General features: G+C 50.4%; 2 protein-coding genes across 2 annotated transcripts in view; both read left to right on the forward strand.

Moving 5' to 3' along the window:
- LOC140417939 (uncharacterized) overlaps positions 1-12,291 on the forward strand; it is a 60,469-nt gene extending 48,178 nt beyond the window's left edge. The window contains exons 3-5 of the mRNA XM_072501372.1: positions 4,839-5,062; positions 10,224-10,234; positions 10,396-12,291. Of these exons, the coding sequence (XP_072357473.1) occupies positions 4,839-5,062; positions 10,224-10,234; positions 10,396-11,442 (1,282 nt within the window). The 3' untranslated portion in view covers positions 11,443-12,291. The remainder of the gene's footprint in view (positions 1-4,838; positions 5,063-10,223; positions 10,235-10,395) is intronic.
- Positions 1-17,760, forward strand: part of LOC140421880 (uncharacterized) — a 41,898-nt gene that overhangs the window by 7,313 nt on the left and 16,825 nt on the right. The gene's annotated exons all lie outside the window — the stretch shown is intronic.

A 17,760-nucleotide genomic window follows, 5' to 3' on the forward strand; every position in this document is an offset into this window, starting at 1 on the left:
CCTTCTGTTTCCTCCCCTATCTCCAAGTCCACCCAATGTGGAGCGTGATCCGAAATGGCTATAGCCGTATACTCCGTTCCCCTCACCTTCGGGATCAACGCCCTTCCCAAAACAAAAAGGTCTGTTCGCGAATAGACTTTGTGGACATAGGAGAAAAACGAAAACTCCTTACTCCTAGGTCTGCTAAATCTCCACGGGTCTACTCCTCCCATCTGCTCCATAAAATCTTTAAGCACCTTGGCTGCTGCCGGCCTCCTTCCAGTCCTGGACCTCGACCTGTCCAGCCCTGGTTCCAACACCGTATTGAAATCTCCCCCCATTACCAACTTTCCCACCTCTAGGTCCGGGATGCGTCCTAGCATACGCCTCATAAAATTGGCATCATCCCAGTTCGGGGCATATACGTTTACCAAAACCACCGTCTCCCCCTGTAGTTTGCCACTCACCATCACGTATCTGCCCCCGCTATCCGCCACTATAGTCTTTGCCTCAAACATTACCCGCTTCCCCACTAATATAGCCACCCCCCTGTTTTTCGCATCTAGCCCCGAATGGAACACCTGCCCCACCCAACCTTTGCGTAGTCTCACCTGGTCTATCAGTTTCAAGTGCGTTTCCTGTAACATAACCACGTCTGCCTTAAGTTTCTTAAGGTGTGCGAGTACCCATGCCCTCTTTATCGGCCCGTTCAGCCCTCTCACGTTCCACGTGATCAGCCGGGTTGGGGGGCTTTTTACCCCCCCCCCCTTGTCGATTAGCTATCCCCTTTTTCCAGCTCCTCACCCGGTTCCCACGCAGCTGTGTCCCCCCAGGCGGTGCCCCCCCCCCGCCCATCCCACCCCATGCCAGCTCCCCCCTCTCCCCAGCAGCAGCAGCCCAATAATTCCCCCCGCTAGATCCCCCACTAGCGTAGTTACACCCCCCATGTTGCTCCCAGAAGTCAGCAAACTCTGGCCGACCTCGGCTTCCCCCCGTGACCTCGGCTCGCACCGTGCGACGCCCCCTCCTTCCTGCTTCCCTATTCCCGCCATGATAATCATAGCGCGGGAACCGAGCCCGCGCTTCCCCCTTGGCCCTGCCCCCAATGGCCAACGCCCCATCTCCTCCACCTCCTTTCCTCCCCCCCACCACCTCCTGTGGAAGAAAGAAAAGTTACCACATCGCAGGATTAATAACATAAAACTCCTCTTTCCCCCCTTTTTACCCCCCTCTTCGCCCCCCCATACTCGCCCCACCACTTTGTTTCAAATGTTCTTTTTTTAATAACCCGCTCATTCCAATTTTTCTTCCACGATAAAAGTCCACGCCTCATCCGCCGTCTCAAAGTAGTGGTGCCTCCCTTGATATGTGACCCACAGTCTTGCCGGTTGCAGCATTCCGAATTTTATCTTCTTTTTGTGAAGCACCGCCTTTGCCCGATTAAAGCTCGCCCTCCTTCTCGCCACCTCCGCACTCCAGTCTTGGTATACGCGGATCACCGCGTTCTCCCACTTACTGCTCCGAGTTTTCTTTGCCCATCTAAGGACCATCTCTCTATCCTTAAAACGGAGGAATCTCACCACTATGGCTCTAGGAATTTCTCCTGCTCTCAGTCCTCGCGCCATCACTCGGTATGCTCCCTCCACCTCCAGCGGACCCGCCGGGGCCTCCACTCCCATTAACGAGTGCAGCATCGTGCTCACATATGCCCCGACGTCCGCTCCCTCCGCACCTTCAGGAAGACCAAGAATCCTTAGGTTGTTCCTCCTCGCGTTGTTCTCCAGCGCCTCCAACCTTTCCACACATCGTTTATGGTGTGCCTCGTGCATCTCCGTCTTCACCACCAGGCCCTGTATGTCGTCCTCATTCTCGGCAGCCTTTGCCTTCACGACCCGAAGCTCCCGCTCCTGGGTCTTTTGCTCCTCCTTTAGCCCTTCGATCGCCTGTAATATCGGGGCCAACAGCTCCTTCTTCATTTCCTTTTTGAGTTCTTCCACGCAGCGTTTCAAGAACTCGTGTTGTTCAGGGCCCCATGTTAAACTGCCACCTTCCGACGCCATCTTGGTTTTTGCTTGCCTTCCTTGCCGCTGCTCTAAAGGATCCACCGCAATCCGGCCACCTTCCTCTCCTTTTTTCATCCGTATCCAGGGGGGATTCCCTTCTGGTTCACCGCACAGTACTTTTAGCCGTTAAAATTGCCGTTGGGGCTCTTATTAAGAGCCCAAAAGTCCGTTCCACCGGGAGCTGCCGAAACGTGCGACTCAGCTGGTCATCGCCGCAACCGGGGGATTCATAACGGGGAACAAAGAAATGGCTCAGGAACTAAATTCGTACTTTGCTTCTGTCTGCACAAACAAAGACATGAATAATGTACCGGAAGTTTTGAGCAACACAAGATTTTGTGAGGAGCTGACGGAAATTGGTATTAGCAGAGAAATGGTTTGGGGGAAATTAATGGGATTGAGGGTAAATAAATCTCCAGATCCTAATAATCTTCATCCCAGAGTACTTAAGGAAGTGGGCCCGAGAAAAGTAGATCCATTGGTGGTCATTTTCCAAAATTCTTTGGAGAGACTGGTTAGGTTGGGGTTGTTTTGTCTGGAGCAGAGAAGGCTGAGGGGGGACCTGATTGAGGTGAATAACATTATGAGGGACGTGGATAGGAAGGTACTTTTCCCCTTTGTGGAGGGTCAATAACCAGGGGCATAGATTTAATGGAATGGGCAGGAGGTTTAGAGGAGATGTGAGGAAAAGCTTTTTCACCCAGAGGGTGGTGGGAATCGGGAACTCGCTGCCTGAAAGGGCGGTAGAGGCGGGAATCCTCACAACCTTTGAGAAGTATTTAGAGGAGACTTGAAATGCCATTGCAGACAAGGCTATGGACCAAGTGCTGGAAAATGGGGTTAGAATAGTTTGGTGCTTGATGGTCGGTGCCGATGCGATAGGCCGAAGGGCCTCTTTGCGTGCTGTAAAACGCAATGACTCTATAACTCTGGAATGGTTCCTACAGATTGGAGGGTAGCTAATATAATCCCCCCCATTCAAAAATGAAGGTAGAGAGAAAACGGGGAACTATAGATCAGTGAGCCTAACATTGGGAGTAGGGAAGTTGCTGGAGTTGGCTGTTTAGCACAGGGCTAAATCGCTGGCTTTGAAAGCAGAACAAAGCAGGCCAGCAGCACGGTTCAATTCCCATACCGGCCTCCCCGAACAGGCGCTGGAATGTGGCGACTAGGGGCTTTTCACAGTAACTTCATTTGAAGCCTACTTGTGACAATAAGCAAATTTCCTTTTCCTTTTCAAGGATCTCACAGCACAGCATTAGGAAAGCAGTGGTGTAATCAGACAAAGTCAGCATGGATTTATGAAAGGGAGATGATGCTTGACAAATCTACTGGAATTCTTTGAAGATGTAACTAGTAGAGTTGACCAGGGAGAACTGGTGGACGTGGTTTATTTACACTTTCAGAAGACTTTGACAAGGTCTCTCATAGCAGATTATTATGTAAAGTTAAAGTGCATGGGATTGCGGGTAGTGCCTTGAGACAGACAGAAAGCTGGTTAGCAGATAGAAAACAAAAAGTTGGAATAAATGGTCTTTTTCCGATTAGCAGGCAGTGACTAGTGGGGTACCACAGGGATCTGTTCACATTATGTATTTATGATTCGGATGAGGGAAATAAATAGATTATTTCCAAATTTGCAGATGATACAAAGTTGGGCGGGAGGGTGATCTGTGAGGAGGCTGCAGAGATGCTTCAGCGGGATTTGGGCTGAGTGAGTGGGAATATGCATGAAATTAAAAATGAAAATGAAATGAAAATCGTTTATTGTCACGAGTAGGCTTCAATGAAGTTACTGTGAAAAGCCCCTGGTCGCCACATTCCGGCGCCTGTTCGGGGAGGCTGATACAGTATACTGTGGATCAATGTGATGTTATCCACTTTGGTAGCAAAAATAGGAAGGCAGATTGTTATTTGAATTGGTGTAAATTGAGAGAGGTGGATACTCAGCGAGACCTTGGTGTCCTCATGCACCAGTCACTGAAAATAAGTGTGCAGGTACAGCAGGCAACAAAGAAGGCACATGGTATGTTGGCCTTAATAGCAAGAGAATTTGGGTATAGGGATAGGGATGTTTTACTGCAATTGTCTCAGGCATTGGTGAGCCCACACTTGGAGTATTTTGTGCAGTTTTGGTGTCCTTCTCTGAAGAAGGATGTTCTTGCTATGGAGGGAGTGCAGCGAAGGTTTACCAGGCTGATTCCTGGGATGGCGGGACTGTCCTACGAGGAGAGACTAAGTCGGTTAGGATTAAATTCATTGGAGTTTAGAAGAGTGAGAGGGGATCTCATAGAAACTTACAAAATTCTAGCAGGATTCGACAGGGTAGATTCAGATAGAATGTTCCCGATGGTGGGGGAGTCCAGATCTAAGGATGATAGATTGAGGATAAGGGGTAAACCTTTTCGGACTGAGAGAAGGAGAAATTTCTTCACCCAGAGAGTGGGGAATCTGTGGAATTCGCTACCACAGAACGTCGTTGAGGCCAAAACGTTGTGTAATTTCAAGAGGAATTTGATATAACACTTGGGGCTAAAGGGATGAAGCGATATGGAGGAACGGCTGGCTCAGGGTATTGAACTTGATGATAAGCCATGATCATAATGAATGGTGGAGCAGGGTACTTCACGTGGTGCCCATCGAGTGAGCGGTCGCACATTTGGTGGCTCCGCTCAGGGCGATATGTTTTGGTCTCTTCCTTGCCCGAAAGGCAAGATTTTGATGGCAAGAGGTACAGGAGTGTCTGTAGAAGGTGTCACTCCTCTGGTGTGGCTGGTGGATGGGTCCATGTACTAGGAGTGGAGCGAGAAGGAAAGAGCTGCAGGAACAGGAGAGTCTTCGTGGTGCGCCACAGGATATGGTGGCAGAGGGCAAGGAGACTGTTCTGCCCACCCAGTGGTTAACGGAGCAGCGAGTGGAGTTTTTCAACACAAGGTTCAGCCAGCAGAGGAAGGAGACCCTGGAAGACCTGGACAAAGTGGTGAAACTAACCAAATCGGGATCGAGAGAGTGGGACAGAGGTTGGAGTCCCAGGGTCGGGAGATCCAGAAAGTGGAGGAGGTGGTGGAGGGAGGAGGAGGGGGGGGGAGGGCAGGAGGAGCAGTTGGCCTCGTCGGTGTCCGAGGTGGGGGTGATACAGGAGACCCAAAAGAGGCTGATGGAGAAGGTGGAGGATCTGGAGAATGGCTCCAGAAGGCAAAATCTGAGGATGGTGGGGATGCCCAAAGGCATCGAAGGTGCGGAGACCGTCGGGTAAGGGGCGAAGATGTTGGAGAAGTTGATGGGGGAAGGGGCCTTTGATCGGCCTGTGGAGGTCGACCGAGCGCACAGGGAGCGGATGAGGAGCGTGCGAGCTGCCAAGGGCGATGGTGGTGCAGTTGCACCACTTTCTGGATAAGGAGAAGATCCTTTAGTGGGCGAGGCAGACTGGGAGGTGTACCTGGGAAGCGAACGAGCTGCGGGTGTATCAGCACTTGGGTGTAGAACTGGCGAAGAGGAGGGCCGGGTTTAATCGGGTCAAGGCTGCCCTCTTCAAGAAGGGGGTGAAGTTCGGAGTGTTGTCCCTGGCCCGCCGCTGGGTGACTTTCCAGAAGTGTGAGTACTATTTTGGCGAGACAGAAGAGGCGATGGAGCGCATGAGGGACAATGGACTGGGAGGAGAGTGAGGACATTGAACTCTGGAGGAGTTTGTGTGAGTGTTTCTTTGTTTGTTTTCTGGAAAATGTTTCCCTTTGAAGTGTTTCTTTTGTTTTGATGGTGGGGTTTCTGGAGGGCAGCCCTTTCATGGGGAAACATCGAGGGCGAGTGCACCTTTTACTGCTTGTTGGGGGAGGGTGGACGGAGGGAGGGTAATTGAGGGGGTAGGGAGGTTGGAGGCCTTGGGCGGGGGCCACCATGCTAGCTGGGCGGGCTAGTTAACGGGAGTGCAGTGGGGGTTGTCAGGAGGTAGGCGAGAGGGGGAGGATGGGGTTGATGTTTTGTTTGGGGGGGAGGATGGGGTTGATGTTTGTTTCGGAGGGGGAGGATGGAGTTGATGTTTTGTTTGGGGGGGAGGATGGGGTTGATGTTTGTTTCGGAGGGGGAGGATGGGGTTGATGTTTGTTTGGGGGGGAGGATGGAGTTGATGTTTTGTTTGGGGGAGGAGATGGGGTTGATGTTTGTTTGGGGGGAGGAGGATGGTGTTGATGTTTGTTTGGGGGAGGAGGATGGGGTTTATGTTTTGTTTGGGAGAGGGGGAGGCTGGTGTTGATGTTTGTTTGGGGGAGGAGGATGGGGTTGATGTTTGTTTGGGGGAGGAGGATGGGGTTGATGTTTTGTTTGGGAGGGGGAGGATGGGGTTGATGTTTGTTTGGGGGGAGGAGGATGGGGTTGATGTTTTGTTTTTGGGTGGGGAGGAGGATGGGGTTGATGTTTGTTTGGGGGAGGAGGATTGGGTTGATGTTTTGTTTGGGAGAGGGGGAGGATGGGGTTGATGTTTTGTTTGGGAGAGGGGAGGCTGGGGTTGATGTTTGTTTGGGGAGGAGGAGGCTGGGGTTGAGTGTTGCTGACAAGGGTGCAGTTGAAGTGGCGCAGCTGTAAAAGGATCAATGACGATGGACATCCGTGGGTGGGCCTGGAGGGTCACGGGCCAGGGGCTGGCCCAAAAACGGGTATGGCTGATTGGCAGGGGAGGGGGGGGGGGGGGCTGGTCACGCTGAACGTGAAGGGGCTGAATGGGCCGGTCAAACGGTCCCCCCTTCTTAAAGAGGGCATCTAAAAAGTCTAAAGGGGGACGTGACCTTCCTGCAGGACACGCACTTAAAGATAGGGGAGTGGACAAGGGTGAGGAAAGGATGGGTGGGGCAGGTGTTCCAGTCGGGACTGGATATGAAGAAGGGGGGTGGAGGTGCTGGTGAACAAGCGGGTGGCGTTCGAGGTGGGGAACATTGTGGCAGATTCAGGGGAGGGGGTGGGCTCATAATGGTGAGTGGGAAGCTGGAGGGGATGCCGGTGATCCTGGTAAACGTTTGTGCCCCAAATTGGGATGATGTAGATTTCATGAGGGGGGTGCTGGGGAAGATTCTCACTGGCTGACCATGGGGGTAGGGGAGTGGGGGGGGATTTTAACACTGTTATTGAGCCGGGTTTGGAACGGTTGATCCCAAGGTCGGTGAAGGTGCCGGTAGTGGGGAAGGAGCTGGAGGGGTCCGTGGAGCACATCGGGGTGGGGTGGACCCGTGGAGGTTTGGGAGGCCGAGGGTGAAGGAGTTTTCATATTTCTCCCGTGTGCACCGGGAGTACCCCGGGATTGACTTTCTTGTGATGGACAAGGCGTTGCTGCCGGGGGTGGACGACTCGGAGTATTCGCCGATTGTCTCTGACCACGGACAGTACATGAATATGGTGAGAAGGCAAGTCGGATGAGGGCCCATAGGATGAGGGCCCACCAGTTGAGGAAGCAAGAGGCGCCGAGGGGGATTGGCAGAGTGAAGGACGAGATGGGTACGATGGTGTTTAACCCAGAGGGGGTGAATGGCATGTTTGAGGCGTTTTATAGGAGATTATATGAGTCGGAGCCCCTGGCCGTAGGAGGGGAGAAGGTAGATGCGGCGCTTCCTGGATGGGCTGGAATTTCCCAGGGTGCACGAGGGGTTGGTGCAGGGATTGGAGGCTTCAGTCAGACTGAGGGAGGTGATGGAGAATATGGGAGCGATGCTGGCAGGGAAGACCCCGGGGCCGGACAAGTCTCCGGTGAAGTTCTATAAATGGTTTCGGGGGGGTACCTCGGGCCTCTGCTGGTGAGGGCAGTGCGCGGGGAGGGCCGCGATTCAGGTCCACATGTTTTGGGCTTGCCCAAAGCTGAAGGGGTTCTGGCAGGGGTTTGTGGACATAATGTCCGAGGGGCTGGGGGGTGAAGGTGGCCCCGAGTCCAGAGGGAGCGATATTCAAGGTGGCGGGAGGCCAGGGGGCGAGAGAGAGGCCGATGTCTTGGCCTTTGCCTCCCTGAGAGCCCAGAGACGGATCTTACTTGGGTGGAGAGACTCGGAGCCTCCGAAAGCGGGGGTGTGGGTGAGTGACCTGGCAAAGTTCCTGAGGCTGGAGAAGGTCAAGTTAATCCTAAGGGGGTCGGTTGATGGGTTCGCTCGGAGATGGAAGCCGCTCATTGACTTCTTTAAGGAGGATTGGGGGGGTCAGCAAAATGGGGTGTGGTGGAAGGAAGGGGGTTCAAATGGGGAAGGCAGGATAGGGGAAGTGTTACGTTCTGGTTCTTGGCCGCAGGGAATTAGTGCACCACAGAACGTCTAGTTTGTGACTAGTTGAATGTTTATTGTTAAACAATAATGTTGGTCAGATAACAATAAGAAAACTATCAAAATCTACCAACTACTATATTACTATTATTAAATTATCTGTGAGCTATTGCAAATGTGACTATCCACTACAGCGACTATCTCGAGACTCTCCACGTAACAGTGCCATGTAGTTGTTCTTTACTGCCACCTGCTGGCTGGAGGTCGTATTTATTAGTATTTATATAATAATAATCGCTTATTGTCACAAGTAGGCTTCAGTGAAGTTACTGTGAAAAGCCCCTAGTTGCCACATTCTGGCACCTGTTCGGGGAGGCTGGTACGGGAATTGAACCCACACTGCTGGCCTTGTTCTGCATTACAAGCCAGCTGTTTAGCCCACTGTGCTAAACCAGCCCCTGTATGATTGATTCTGCATATTCCAGGAAGGGGGTGATAGTGGGGAGCAGTGGGAGGGGAATGGGTGTTGGTTATCTATAATGCTGTGTGATTTTTCTTCTTTTGAATGAAAATGTCTGAATAAAATATACTTTTTAAAAAAGGAATGGCGGAGCAGGCTTGAAGGGCCGAATGGCCTCCTCCTGCTTCTATTTTCTATGCATGTTTCAATGTATTGCTGTGGATCTGGGGTCACATGTAGGCCGGGCCAGGTAAGGACGGCAGATTTCCTTCCCTGACTGACATGAGCGAACCAGTTGGGTTTTTACGACAAGCGGCAATGGTTCCATGGTCATCATCAGACTGTTAATTCCAGACTTTTACTGAATTCAAATTGCACCATCTGCTGTGGTGGGATTCGAACCCTGGTCCCCAGAGCATTTACAAAGCATCTGCTGTGACAAAGAGTCATCCAGACTCGAAACGTTAGCTCCCTTCTCTCCCCACAGATGCTGTCAGACCTGCTGCGATTGGCCAGTATTTTCTGTTTTTGTTTCAGATTCCAGCATCTGCAGTAATTTGCTTTTATCCCCAGAACATTATCCTGGATCTCTGGATTACTGAGCCAGTGATAATACCACTGCACCATGCGCAGTGGCTAGCACTGTGCCGAAGACCCAGGTTCGATCCCGGCCCAGGGTCACTGTCCGTGTGGAGTTTGCACATTCTCCCCGTGTCTGTGTGGGTTTCACCCCCACAACCCAAAAATGTGCAGGGTAGGACTTGCCACGCTAAATTACCCCTTAATTCAAAACATTAAAAAAAAAACACTGCAACACACCCTCCCCTCTCCATATCGCTGTTCCCCTGAAAGTTTATTTCCCTCAGGTTATTTCCCTCCAATTTCACTTTGAAATAATTTGCCTTCCCATACATCATTTAGATTGTCTGTCAGTTCCAGATTTCTCACATCCTCCTCCCACATAGGGTTCAGTATATTGCTCATTATCAGTTCAGTTATATACACTGGGCCCGCTTTAGCTCAGATGACTGGACAGTTGGTTCGAGATGCAGAGCGACGCCAACAGCGTGGGTTCAATTCCCGTACTGGCTGAGGTTATTGATGAAGGCCCACTTTCTCAACATACCCTCACCTGAGGTGTGGTGATGGTCAGATTAAATCACCACCAGGCAGCTCTCCCCCGCAAAGGGGAAAGCAGCCTATGGTCATCTGGGACTATGGCGACTTTGCTATTGATACAAATGGAGAATACAAGCAGCCTGGACAAAGATTTTAAGGTCTTTCTGTCTCGGACATGAAACAGTGACCATGGATCTGTTGGTCAAATTAAATCGTACCTTAACAAGAATTGGGAGGGTATATATTGGGTGGATTAAGTGTTGGGTGACTTTTGGGAAGGAGAGAGGATCGAATGTTCACAGAAACTAGAATTGTCTGTTCTGAATTTCTATCCTGTACTGACAGTGATGATTTTGTAAACTCCTTTTACAGGATCTCAGAAGGTGAGAATTTACAGACAGAAATCTCAAAGCAAACTTCATGTCAACATCCGACAGCGTCGCTCAATTCATCGGGACTGGAATATCATCGGCCTTTAAATCTAGAAGGAGAAATGTTTGTCTGTTCTGTCTGCTTCAGAAAGCTTTAAACATCAGTGTGACTGGAAAAGCACCGAGACACACACACCCGAGTGAGAGTGTTCCAGAGCACTGACTGTGGAAAGAGCTTTAACCAGTTGCACAGCCTGAAAAAACATCACACCATTCACAGCGGGGAGAGACCGTACACGTGTTCTGTGTGTGGACGAGGCCTCAACTGGGCGGTGAACCTGGAGAGACACAAGGACACCCACACCATGAAGAAACCGTGGAAAGGTGGAGACTGTGGGAAGGGATTCAGAGCCCCATCACGACTGGAAGCTCATCGACGCAGTCACACTGGGGAGAGGCCGTTCACCTGCTCTCAGTGTGAGATGGGATTCATTCGGTTATCCAACCTGCGGGCACACCAGCGAGTTCACACTGGGGAGAGGCCGTTCACCTGCTCTCGGTGTGGAAAGGGATTCAAGCACTCATCCAGCCTGCGGACACACCAGCGAACTCATATCAAGGAGAAGCCGTTCACCTGTTCTCAATGTGGGAAGGGATTCACTCGGGCATCTAACCTGCAGACACACCAGCGCGACCACACTGGCAAGAGGCCGTTTCCCTGCTCTGAGTGTGGGAAGGGATTCCTTCAGTTGTATAACCTGCGGAGACACCAGCGAGTCCACACCGGGGAGAGGCCCTTCACCTGCTCTGTGTGTGGGACAGGATTCACTCAGTTGTCCAACCTGCAGACACACCAGCGAGTCCACACTGGGGAGAGGCCCTTCACCTGCTCCCAGTGTGGGAAGGGATTCAGTGAGTTATCCAACTTGCGGGTACACCTGCGAGTCCACACCGGGGAGAGGCCGTTCACCTGCTCGGACTGTGGGGAAAGATTCTCCAAGTCATCCAACCTGGTGACACACCAGCGAGTTCACACTGGGGAGAGACCATTCACCTGCTCAGTGTGTGGGAAGAGATTCAGCGATTCATCCACCCGGCTGACACATCAACGCACTCACAGTAAGGAGAAGCCGTTCACCTGCTCAGAGTGTGGAAAGGGATTCACTCGGTCAACCTACCTGCTCAAACACCAGCAGGTTCACATTGGGAAGAGGCTGTGATACGATCTCTTATTTAATCTTCACGTAAGATTCACAGGTCCAGTTGCTTTGAGGTGTCTAAAAATACAACTTTATTTGCTAATCATTCACCTTGATTTTCTTAAATTAAAAAACTAAATCAAAACTTAGACCCAATAATACATCAAAACATAATAAAGAGAGTTAAACGAAAACACAAGAAAATATTATAAAATCCATAGGTGGTTCAGAATTTCTTCAAGCACAAGTTCAGAACAAAGCTTTAATCATGAAGCCTTATTCTTAACAAAATCCTGATTAATGGTCTAATCCCTCATTTACTCTCATTGGTTTCTACTTCTCAGCTGAAGCTTCCTGATTTATTCAAATAACTGTCTATCACTTAGAAAATGATTTGTTATCCAAGCATTGGTCAATTCTTAAGATTTACTAATGTCCATCATATTAATTAAATGTCTACGTGCCCCCGCCACAACCTTGCTGTTGCTAAGGCTTTGATACATTTTTATTACTAAATGTTGCTGAGGCTTTGATACATTTTTATTACTAAATGTTGCTGTTAAGGCTGTGATACATTTTTGTTACTAAATGTTGCTGTTGCGAAGGCTGTTCATTCCAGATTGTGTTGAGGAACAATGGTTTATTAATTACAAGGGGCTTTGATACAACTTTTCATGAAACAATGTTAGCTTCCTGCATCGCAATTCTTATTTATTATCTGAAACAATTACTATTTTTCCACATTAGCCTGGTGGATATTCCATTCACTGTCTGCACTGAATTAAGAAATGTACTGCATCAATTCTTAAAGGCACCAATAAATCATTAAAACAATAAATCAGTGAATCAATAAATCAGTGAATCAATAAATCAGTGAATCAATAAATCAGTAAATATCAGGCCGTTCATCTGCTGTGTGTGTTGGAAGGTTTTTCCCTGTTATCCACCCTGCGCAGCTACCAGCGAGTTCACAAGTGATGACAGGGGTTGGGCTCTGCTGTTATTGCTGCTGTTACTCACACCCAGGACTGAACCATGTCCATTCTGACACTTGGTGAAGTGGGAGGGTCAGAGGGTTTCTCTCTGCTGGACTCAGTGAGGGGGCTGAGGAGATTTACGAGAACGGCACCAGGGATGAGGGACTTCAGTTAGTTGGAGAGACCGGAGCAGCTGAAATTGTTCTCTTCAGACCACAGGGCCATTCGGGAAGGGAAGGAGGCCATTCAGCCCATTGATCCCATGCTGGCTCTCTGTGGAGCAAACCGGTCAGTCCCATTTCCCTCAAGTGCCCATCCAAATTTCATTTTGAAATTGTTCAGGGTGTCTGCTTCCACCATCCTCACGGGCAGCGAGTCCCAGGTCATTACCACTCACTGTGTACCTCCCCCCAGCATTTGTTGTCCGTCCCTAATTGCCGCTTTGGAAGGTGGTGGGTGAGGCACCTTTTTGAACTGCTGCAGTCTGTGTGGTGTCGGTGACACCCCGGTAACACCCACAGTGCTGTCTGGGAGGGATCCAGAACTGGACTCAATATTCTAGTTGTGACCTAACCAGAGCTTTAGAAAGGTTCAGCAGAACCTTCCTGCTTTTGTTCTCAATCCCTCGATTTCTGAAGCCCAAGATCCCATTTGCTCCAAACAGGAATATCAGAATTGTTTTTTCCTGAACATTAACAAACATTTGAATGACATTCTTAAAATTGGCTGAAGATGAGTTTGACCATTGACGTAAAAAGAAGCCATTTTGAACTTGCTGGCTCCAAAAGACAATCCAAAATGTTGGAGTCTGGGAAATGAACTGGAAAATGAGGCTCCGCCTACAACTGAGCCAGAAGAAGAGAGTTTAAATGTGGGATTGACCGGGACATTCCCTTTGGATCGAAACAATGGGGAAACTACACACATGGAAGAAAATAAAGTTCAAAAGGTGAACTCTGAACAGACTGTTTTCAAAACTGAACTTGAAACCTCCCATCTGAGCAGCAACGAGGACTCTCCTCTCGCAGAGGGAACTTTAGACATTAATTATTGGAAGAAGAAAACTTTCAGAACACACAGCAGCAGCAATGTTTCCATCTTCAGTGGACGGTGATTCCTGGACATGGAATTCAGCAGTGTGCTGTCAGCAAGATAGACTGGTGAATGTGAAGGGGACAATGGAGGGATTATTATGGATTTTCCAGGTTATCCGATATGTAAACACTGGGAAACATCGGAGTAGGAGTCGGCCATTCGGCCCTTCGAGCCTGCTCCACCACTCAATAAAATCACGGCTGTTGGTAAGATCTACAGCACGTTGTAACTGGTAATATTCCGAATGGGATATTACGAGGGTGATACATTTTCATTTCTTCCTGGGGAATATGTTGAGAATATCTAGTTTCTGAATTCATGTTTTAGAAATATAACTTATAGTTTGGGAATTGAATTTTTTAAATGTAAGATTAATGGAAACCCTGGGTTCTGGTTCAGATAAAAACACCCTCCGGGAATTCGCAATCACAAAGTGTGGCCCATGTTGACTGAAGAAGTCAAAGCTGGAAGGGTAAGTTCTGTAAAAGGGCAGCTGGGCTCCTTTAGCTGGAGACCTGGAGACATCGGGTCTGACAATTACTGTCCTGTCTCTGTGCAGACCTCAGGGTCGAAAGGTTTGGGTTTGAAGCGGAAAGTCGATTAATTTGAACATCTGTTGGACATCCCAACGAGTCTGTGTTACCGTGGGGATAAGTCATTCAGAGTGGATCCTTGTTTGGAATTCTGGGTGTTTCTCACAGAAAGCAGGCAGTCTGCAGTTAGCTTGGAAGCAGCCAGCTGTGGGAGCAGGAGCTGTGAACCAGCTGTGGGAGCAGGAGCTGTGAACCAGCTGTGGGAGCAGGAGCTGTGAACCGGCTGTGGGAGCTGGAGCTGTGAACCAGCTGTGGGAGCAGGAGCTGTGAACCAGCTGTGGGAGCAGGAGCTGTGAACCAGCTGTGGGAGCAGGAGCTGCGAACCAGCTGTGGGAGCAGGAGCTGTGAACCAGCTGTGGGAGCAGGAGCTGCGAACCAGCTGTGGGAGCAGGAGCTGCGAACCAGCTGTGGGAGCAGGAGCTGCGAACCAGCTGTGGGAGCAGGAGCTGTGAACCAGCTGTGGGAGCAGGAGCTGTGAACCAGCTGTGGGAGCAGGAGCTGTGAACCAGCTGTGGGAGCAGGAGCTGTGAACCAGCTGTGGGAGCAGGAGCTGTGAACCAGCTGTGGGAGCAGGAGCTGTGAACCAGCTGTGGGAGCAGGAGCTGTGAACCAGCTGTGGGAGCAGGAGCTGTGAACCAGCTGTGGGAGCAGGAGCTGTGAACCAGCTGTGGGAGCAGGAGCTGTGAACCAGCTGTGGGAGCAGGAGCTGCGAACCGGCTGTGGGAGCAGGAACCTAGAGGGCAAAGAGGAATCAGGGGTGTTCCTAATGTTTAAATCCCTCAGGAGGAAGGGAGTGAAACTCACACTTCGACTGAGGAGTCAACAATTTTGAGGTCTGAAAGGAAAGTTGGAGGGTTGTTCAGTCGAAAGCTAATGGAAGGATCCCCATAAAATCTTGGAGCTTGGGGAATAGCTGGGATACTGAGGAGAATTGAAGTGAATTCTGGAGAGTTTTCACATACCTTTGGGATGGTCCTGGGAACAGAAATGAATGAAGTTTAAAGATATTGTTACATACAAGGGGGTAAAGTTAAAAAGTAGAACTGAGAATGGACATGGGACTAATGGCAGATGAGGGGGTGTGTCTAAGGGTGAGGGGGTGCATTGAAAAGTACTTGGAACTCAATGACAATGGGGAGGTCCAGGTGGGAGTGGTCTGGGAGGCGCTGAAGGCAGTGGTTAGAGGGGAGCTGATATCAATAAGGGCACATAAAGGAAAGCAGGAGAGTAGGGAACGGGAGCGGTTGCTGCAAGACCTTCTGAGGGTGGACAGGCAATATGCGGAGGCACCGGAGGAGGGACTGTACAGGGAAAGGCAAAGGCTAAACGTAGAATTTGACTTGCTGACAACGGGTACTGCAGAGGCACAGTGGAGGAAGGCACAGGGTGTACAGTACGAATATGGGGAGAAGGCGAGCAGGTTGCTGGCCCACCAATTGAGGAAAAGGGGAGCAGCGAGGGAAATAGGGGGAGTGAGGGATGAGGAAGGAGAGATGGAGCGGGGAGCGGAGAGAGTGAATGGAGTGTTCAAGGCACTTTATAAAAAATTATACGAAGCTCAACCCCCGGATGGGAGGGAGAGAATGATGGGCTTTCTGGACCGGCTGGAATTTCCCAAGGTGGAGGAGCAGGAAAGGGTGGGACTGGGAGCACAGATTGAAATAGAGGAAGTAGTGAAAGGAATTAGGAGCATGCAGGCGGGGAAGGCTCCGGGACCGGATGGATTCCCAGTTGAATTTTACAGGAAATATGTGGACTTGCTCGCCCCGCTACTGATGAGGACCTTTAATGAGGCAAAGGAAAGGGGACAGCTGCCCCCGACTATGCCTGAGGCAACGATATCGCTTCTCCTAAAGAAGGAAAAGGACCCGCTGCAATGCGGGTCCTATAGACCTATTTCCCTCCTAAATGTAGACGCTAAGATTCTGGCCAAGGTAATGGCAATGAGGATAGAGGATTGTGTCCCGAGGGTGGTCCATGAGGACCAAACTGGGTTTGTGAAGGGGAGACAGCTGAATACGAATATACGGAGGCTGCTAGGGGTAATGATGATGCCCCCACCAGAGGGGGAAGCGGAGATAGTGGTGGCGATGGATGCCGAGAAAGCATTTGATAGAGTGGAGTGGGATTATCTGTGGGAGGTGCTGAGGAGATTTGGTTTTGGAGATGAGTATGTTGGATGGGTGCAGCTGTTGTATAGGGCCCCAGTGGCGAGTGTGGTCACGAATGGACGGGGATCTGCATACTTTCGGCTCCATAGAGGGACAAGGCAGGGATGCCCTCTGTCCCCATTACTGTTTGCACTGGCGATTGAGCCCCTGGCAATAGCATTGAGGGGTTCCAAGAAGTGGAGGGGAGTACTTAGAGGAGGAGAAGAACACCGGGTATCTCTGTATGCGGATGATTTGTTGTTATATGTAGCGGACCCGGCGGAGGGGATGCCAGAGATAATGCGGACACTTCGGGAGTTTGGAGAATTCTCAGGATATAAACTGAACATGGGGAAAAGTGAGTTGTTTGTGGTGCATCCAGGGGAGCAGAGCAGAGAAATAGAGGACTTTCCGCTGAGGAAGGTAACAAGGGACTTTCGTTACTTGGGGATCCAGATAGCCAAGAATTGGGGTACATTGCATAGGTTAAATTTAACGCGATTGGTGGAACAAATGGAGGAGGACTTCAAGAGATGGGACATGGTATCCCTGTCACTGGCAGGGAGGGTGCAGGCAGTTAAAATGGTAGTCCTCCCGAGATTCCTCTTTGTGGTTCAGTGCCTCCCGGTGGTGATCACGAAGGCTTTTTTCAAAAGGATCAAAAAGAGTATCATGAGTTTTGTGTGGGCCGGGAAGACCCCGAGAGTGAGGAAGGGATTCTTACAGCGTAGTAGGGATAGGGGGGGGCTGGCACTACCGAGCCTAAGTGAGTACTACTGAGCCGCCAATATCTCAATGGTGAGTAAGTGGATGGGGGAAGAGGAGGGAGCGGCGTGGAAGAGATTGGAGAGGGCGTCCTGTAGGGGGACTAGCCTACAAGCTATGGTGACGGCCCCATTGCCGTTCTCACCGAAGAAATACACCACAAGCCCGGTGGTGGTGGCGACTTTGAAAATTTGGGGACAGTGGAGACGGCATAGGGGAAAGACGGGAGCCTTGGTGGGGTCCCCGATAAGAAACAACCATAGGTTTGCCCCGGGGAGAATGGATGGGGGATTTGGAATATGGCAAAGAGCAGGAGTAACGCAACTGAAAGATCTGTTTGTGGATTGGAAGTTTGCAAGTCTGGGAGCGCTGACCGAGAAATATGGGTTGTCCCAAGGGAATGCATTCCGGTATATGCAACTGAGGGCTTTTGCGAGGCAGCAGGTGAGGGAATTCCCGCAGCTCCCGACGCATGAGGTGCAGGACAGAGTAATCTCAAAGACATGGGTGGGGGACGGTAAGGTGTCAGATATATATAGGGAAATGAGGGACGAGGGGGAGATTATGGTAGTTGAGCTGAAAGGGAAATGGGAAGAAGAGCTGGGGGAGGAGATTGAGGAGGGGCTGTGGGCGGATGCCCTAAGTAGGGTAAACTCATCGTCCTCGTGTGCCAGGCTAAGCCTGATTCAATTTAAGGTGTTACACTGGGCGCATATGACTGGAGCACGGCTCAGTACATTTTTTGGGATAGAGGATAGG

Source organism: Scyliorhinus torazame, chromosome 5 (genome assembly GCF_047496885.1).
Source record: "Scyliorhinus torazame isolate Kashiwa2021f chromosome 5, sScyTor2.1, whole genome shotgun sequence".
Classification (NCBI taxonomy): Eukaryota; Metazoa; Chordata; class Chondrichthyes; order Carcharhiniformes; family Scyliorhinidae; genus Scyliorhinus; species Scyliorhinus torazame.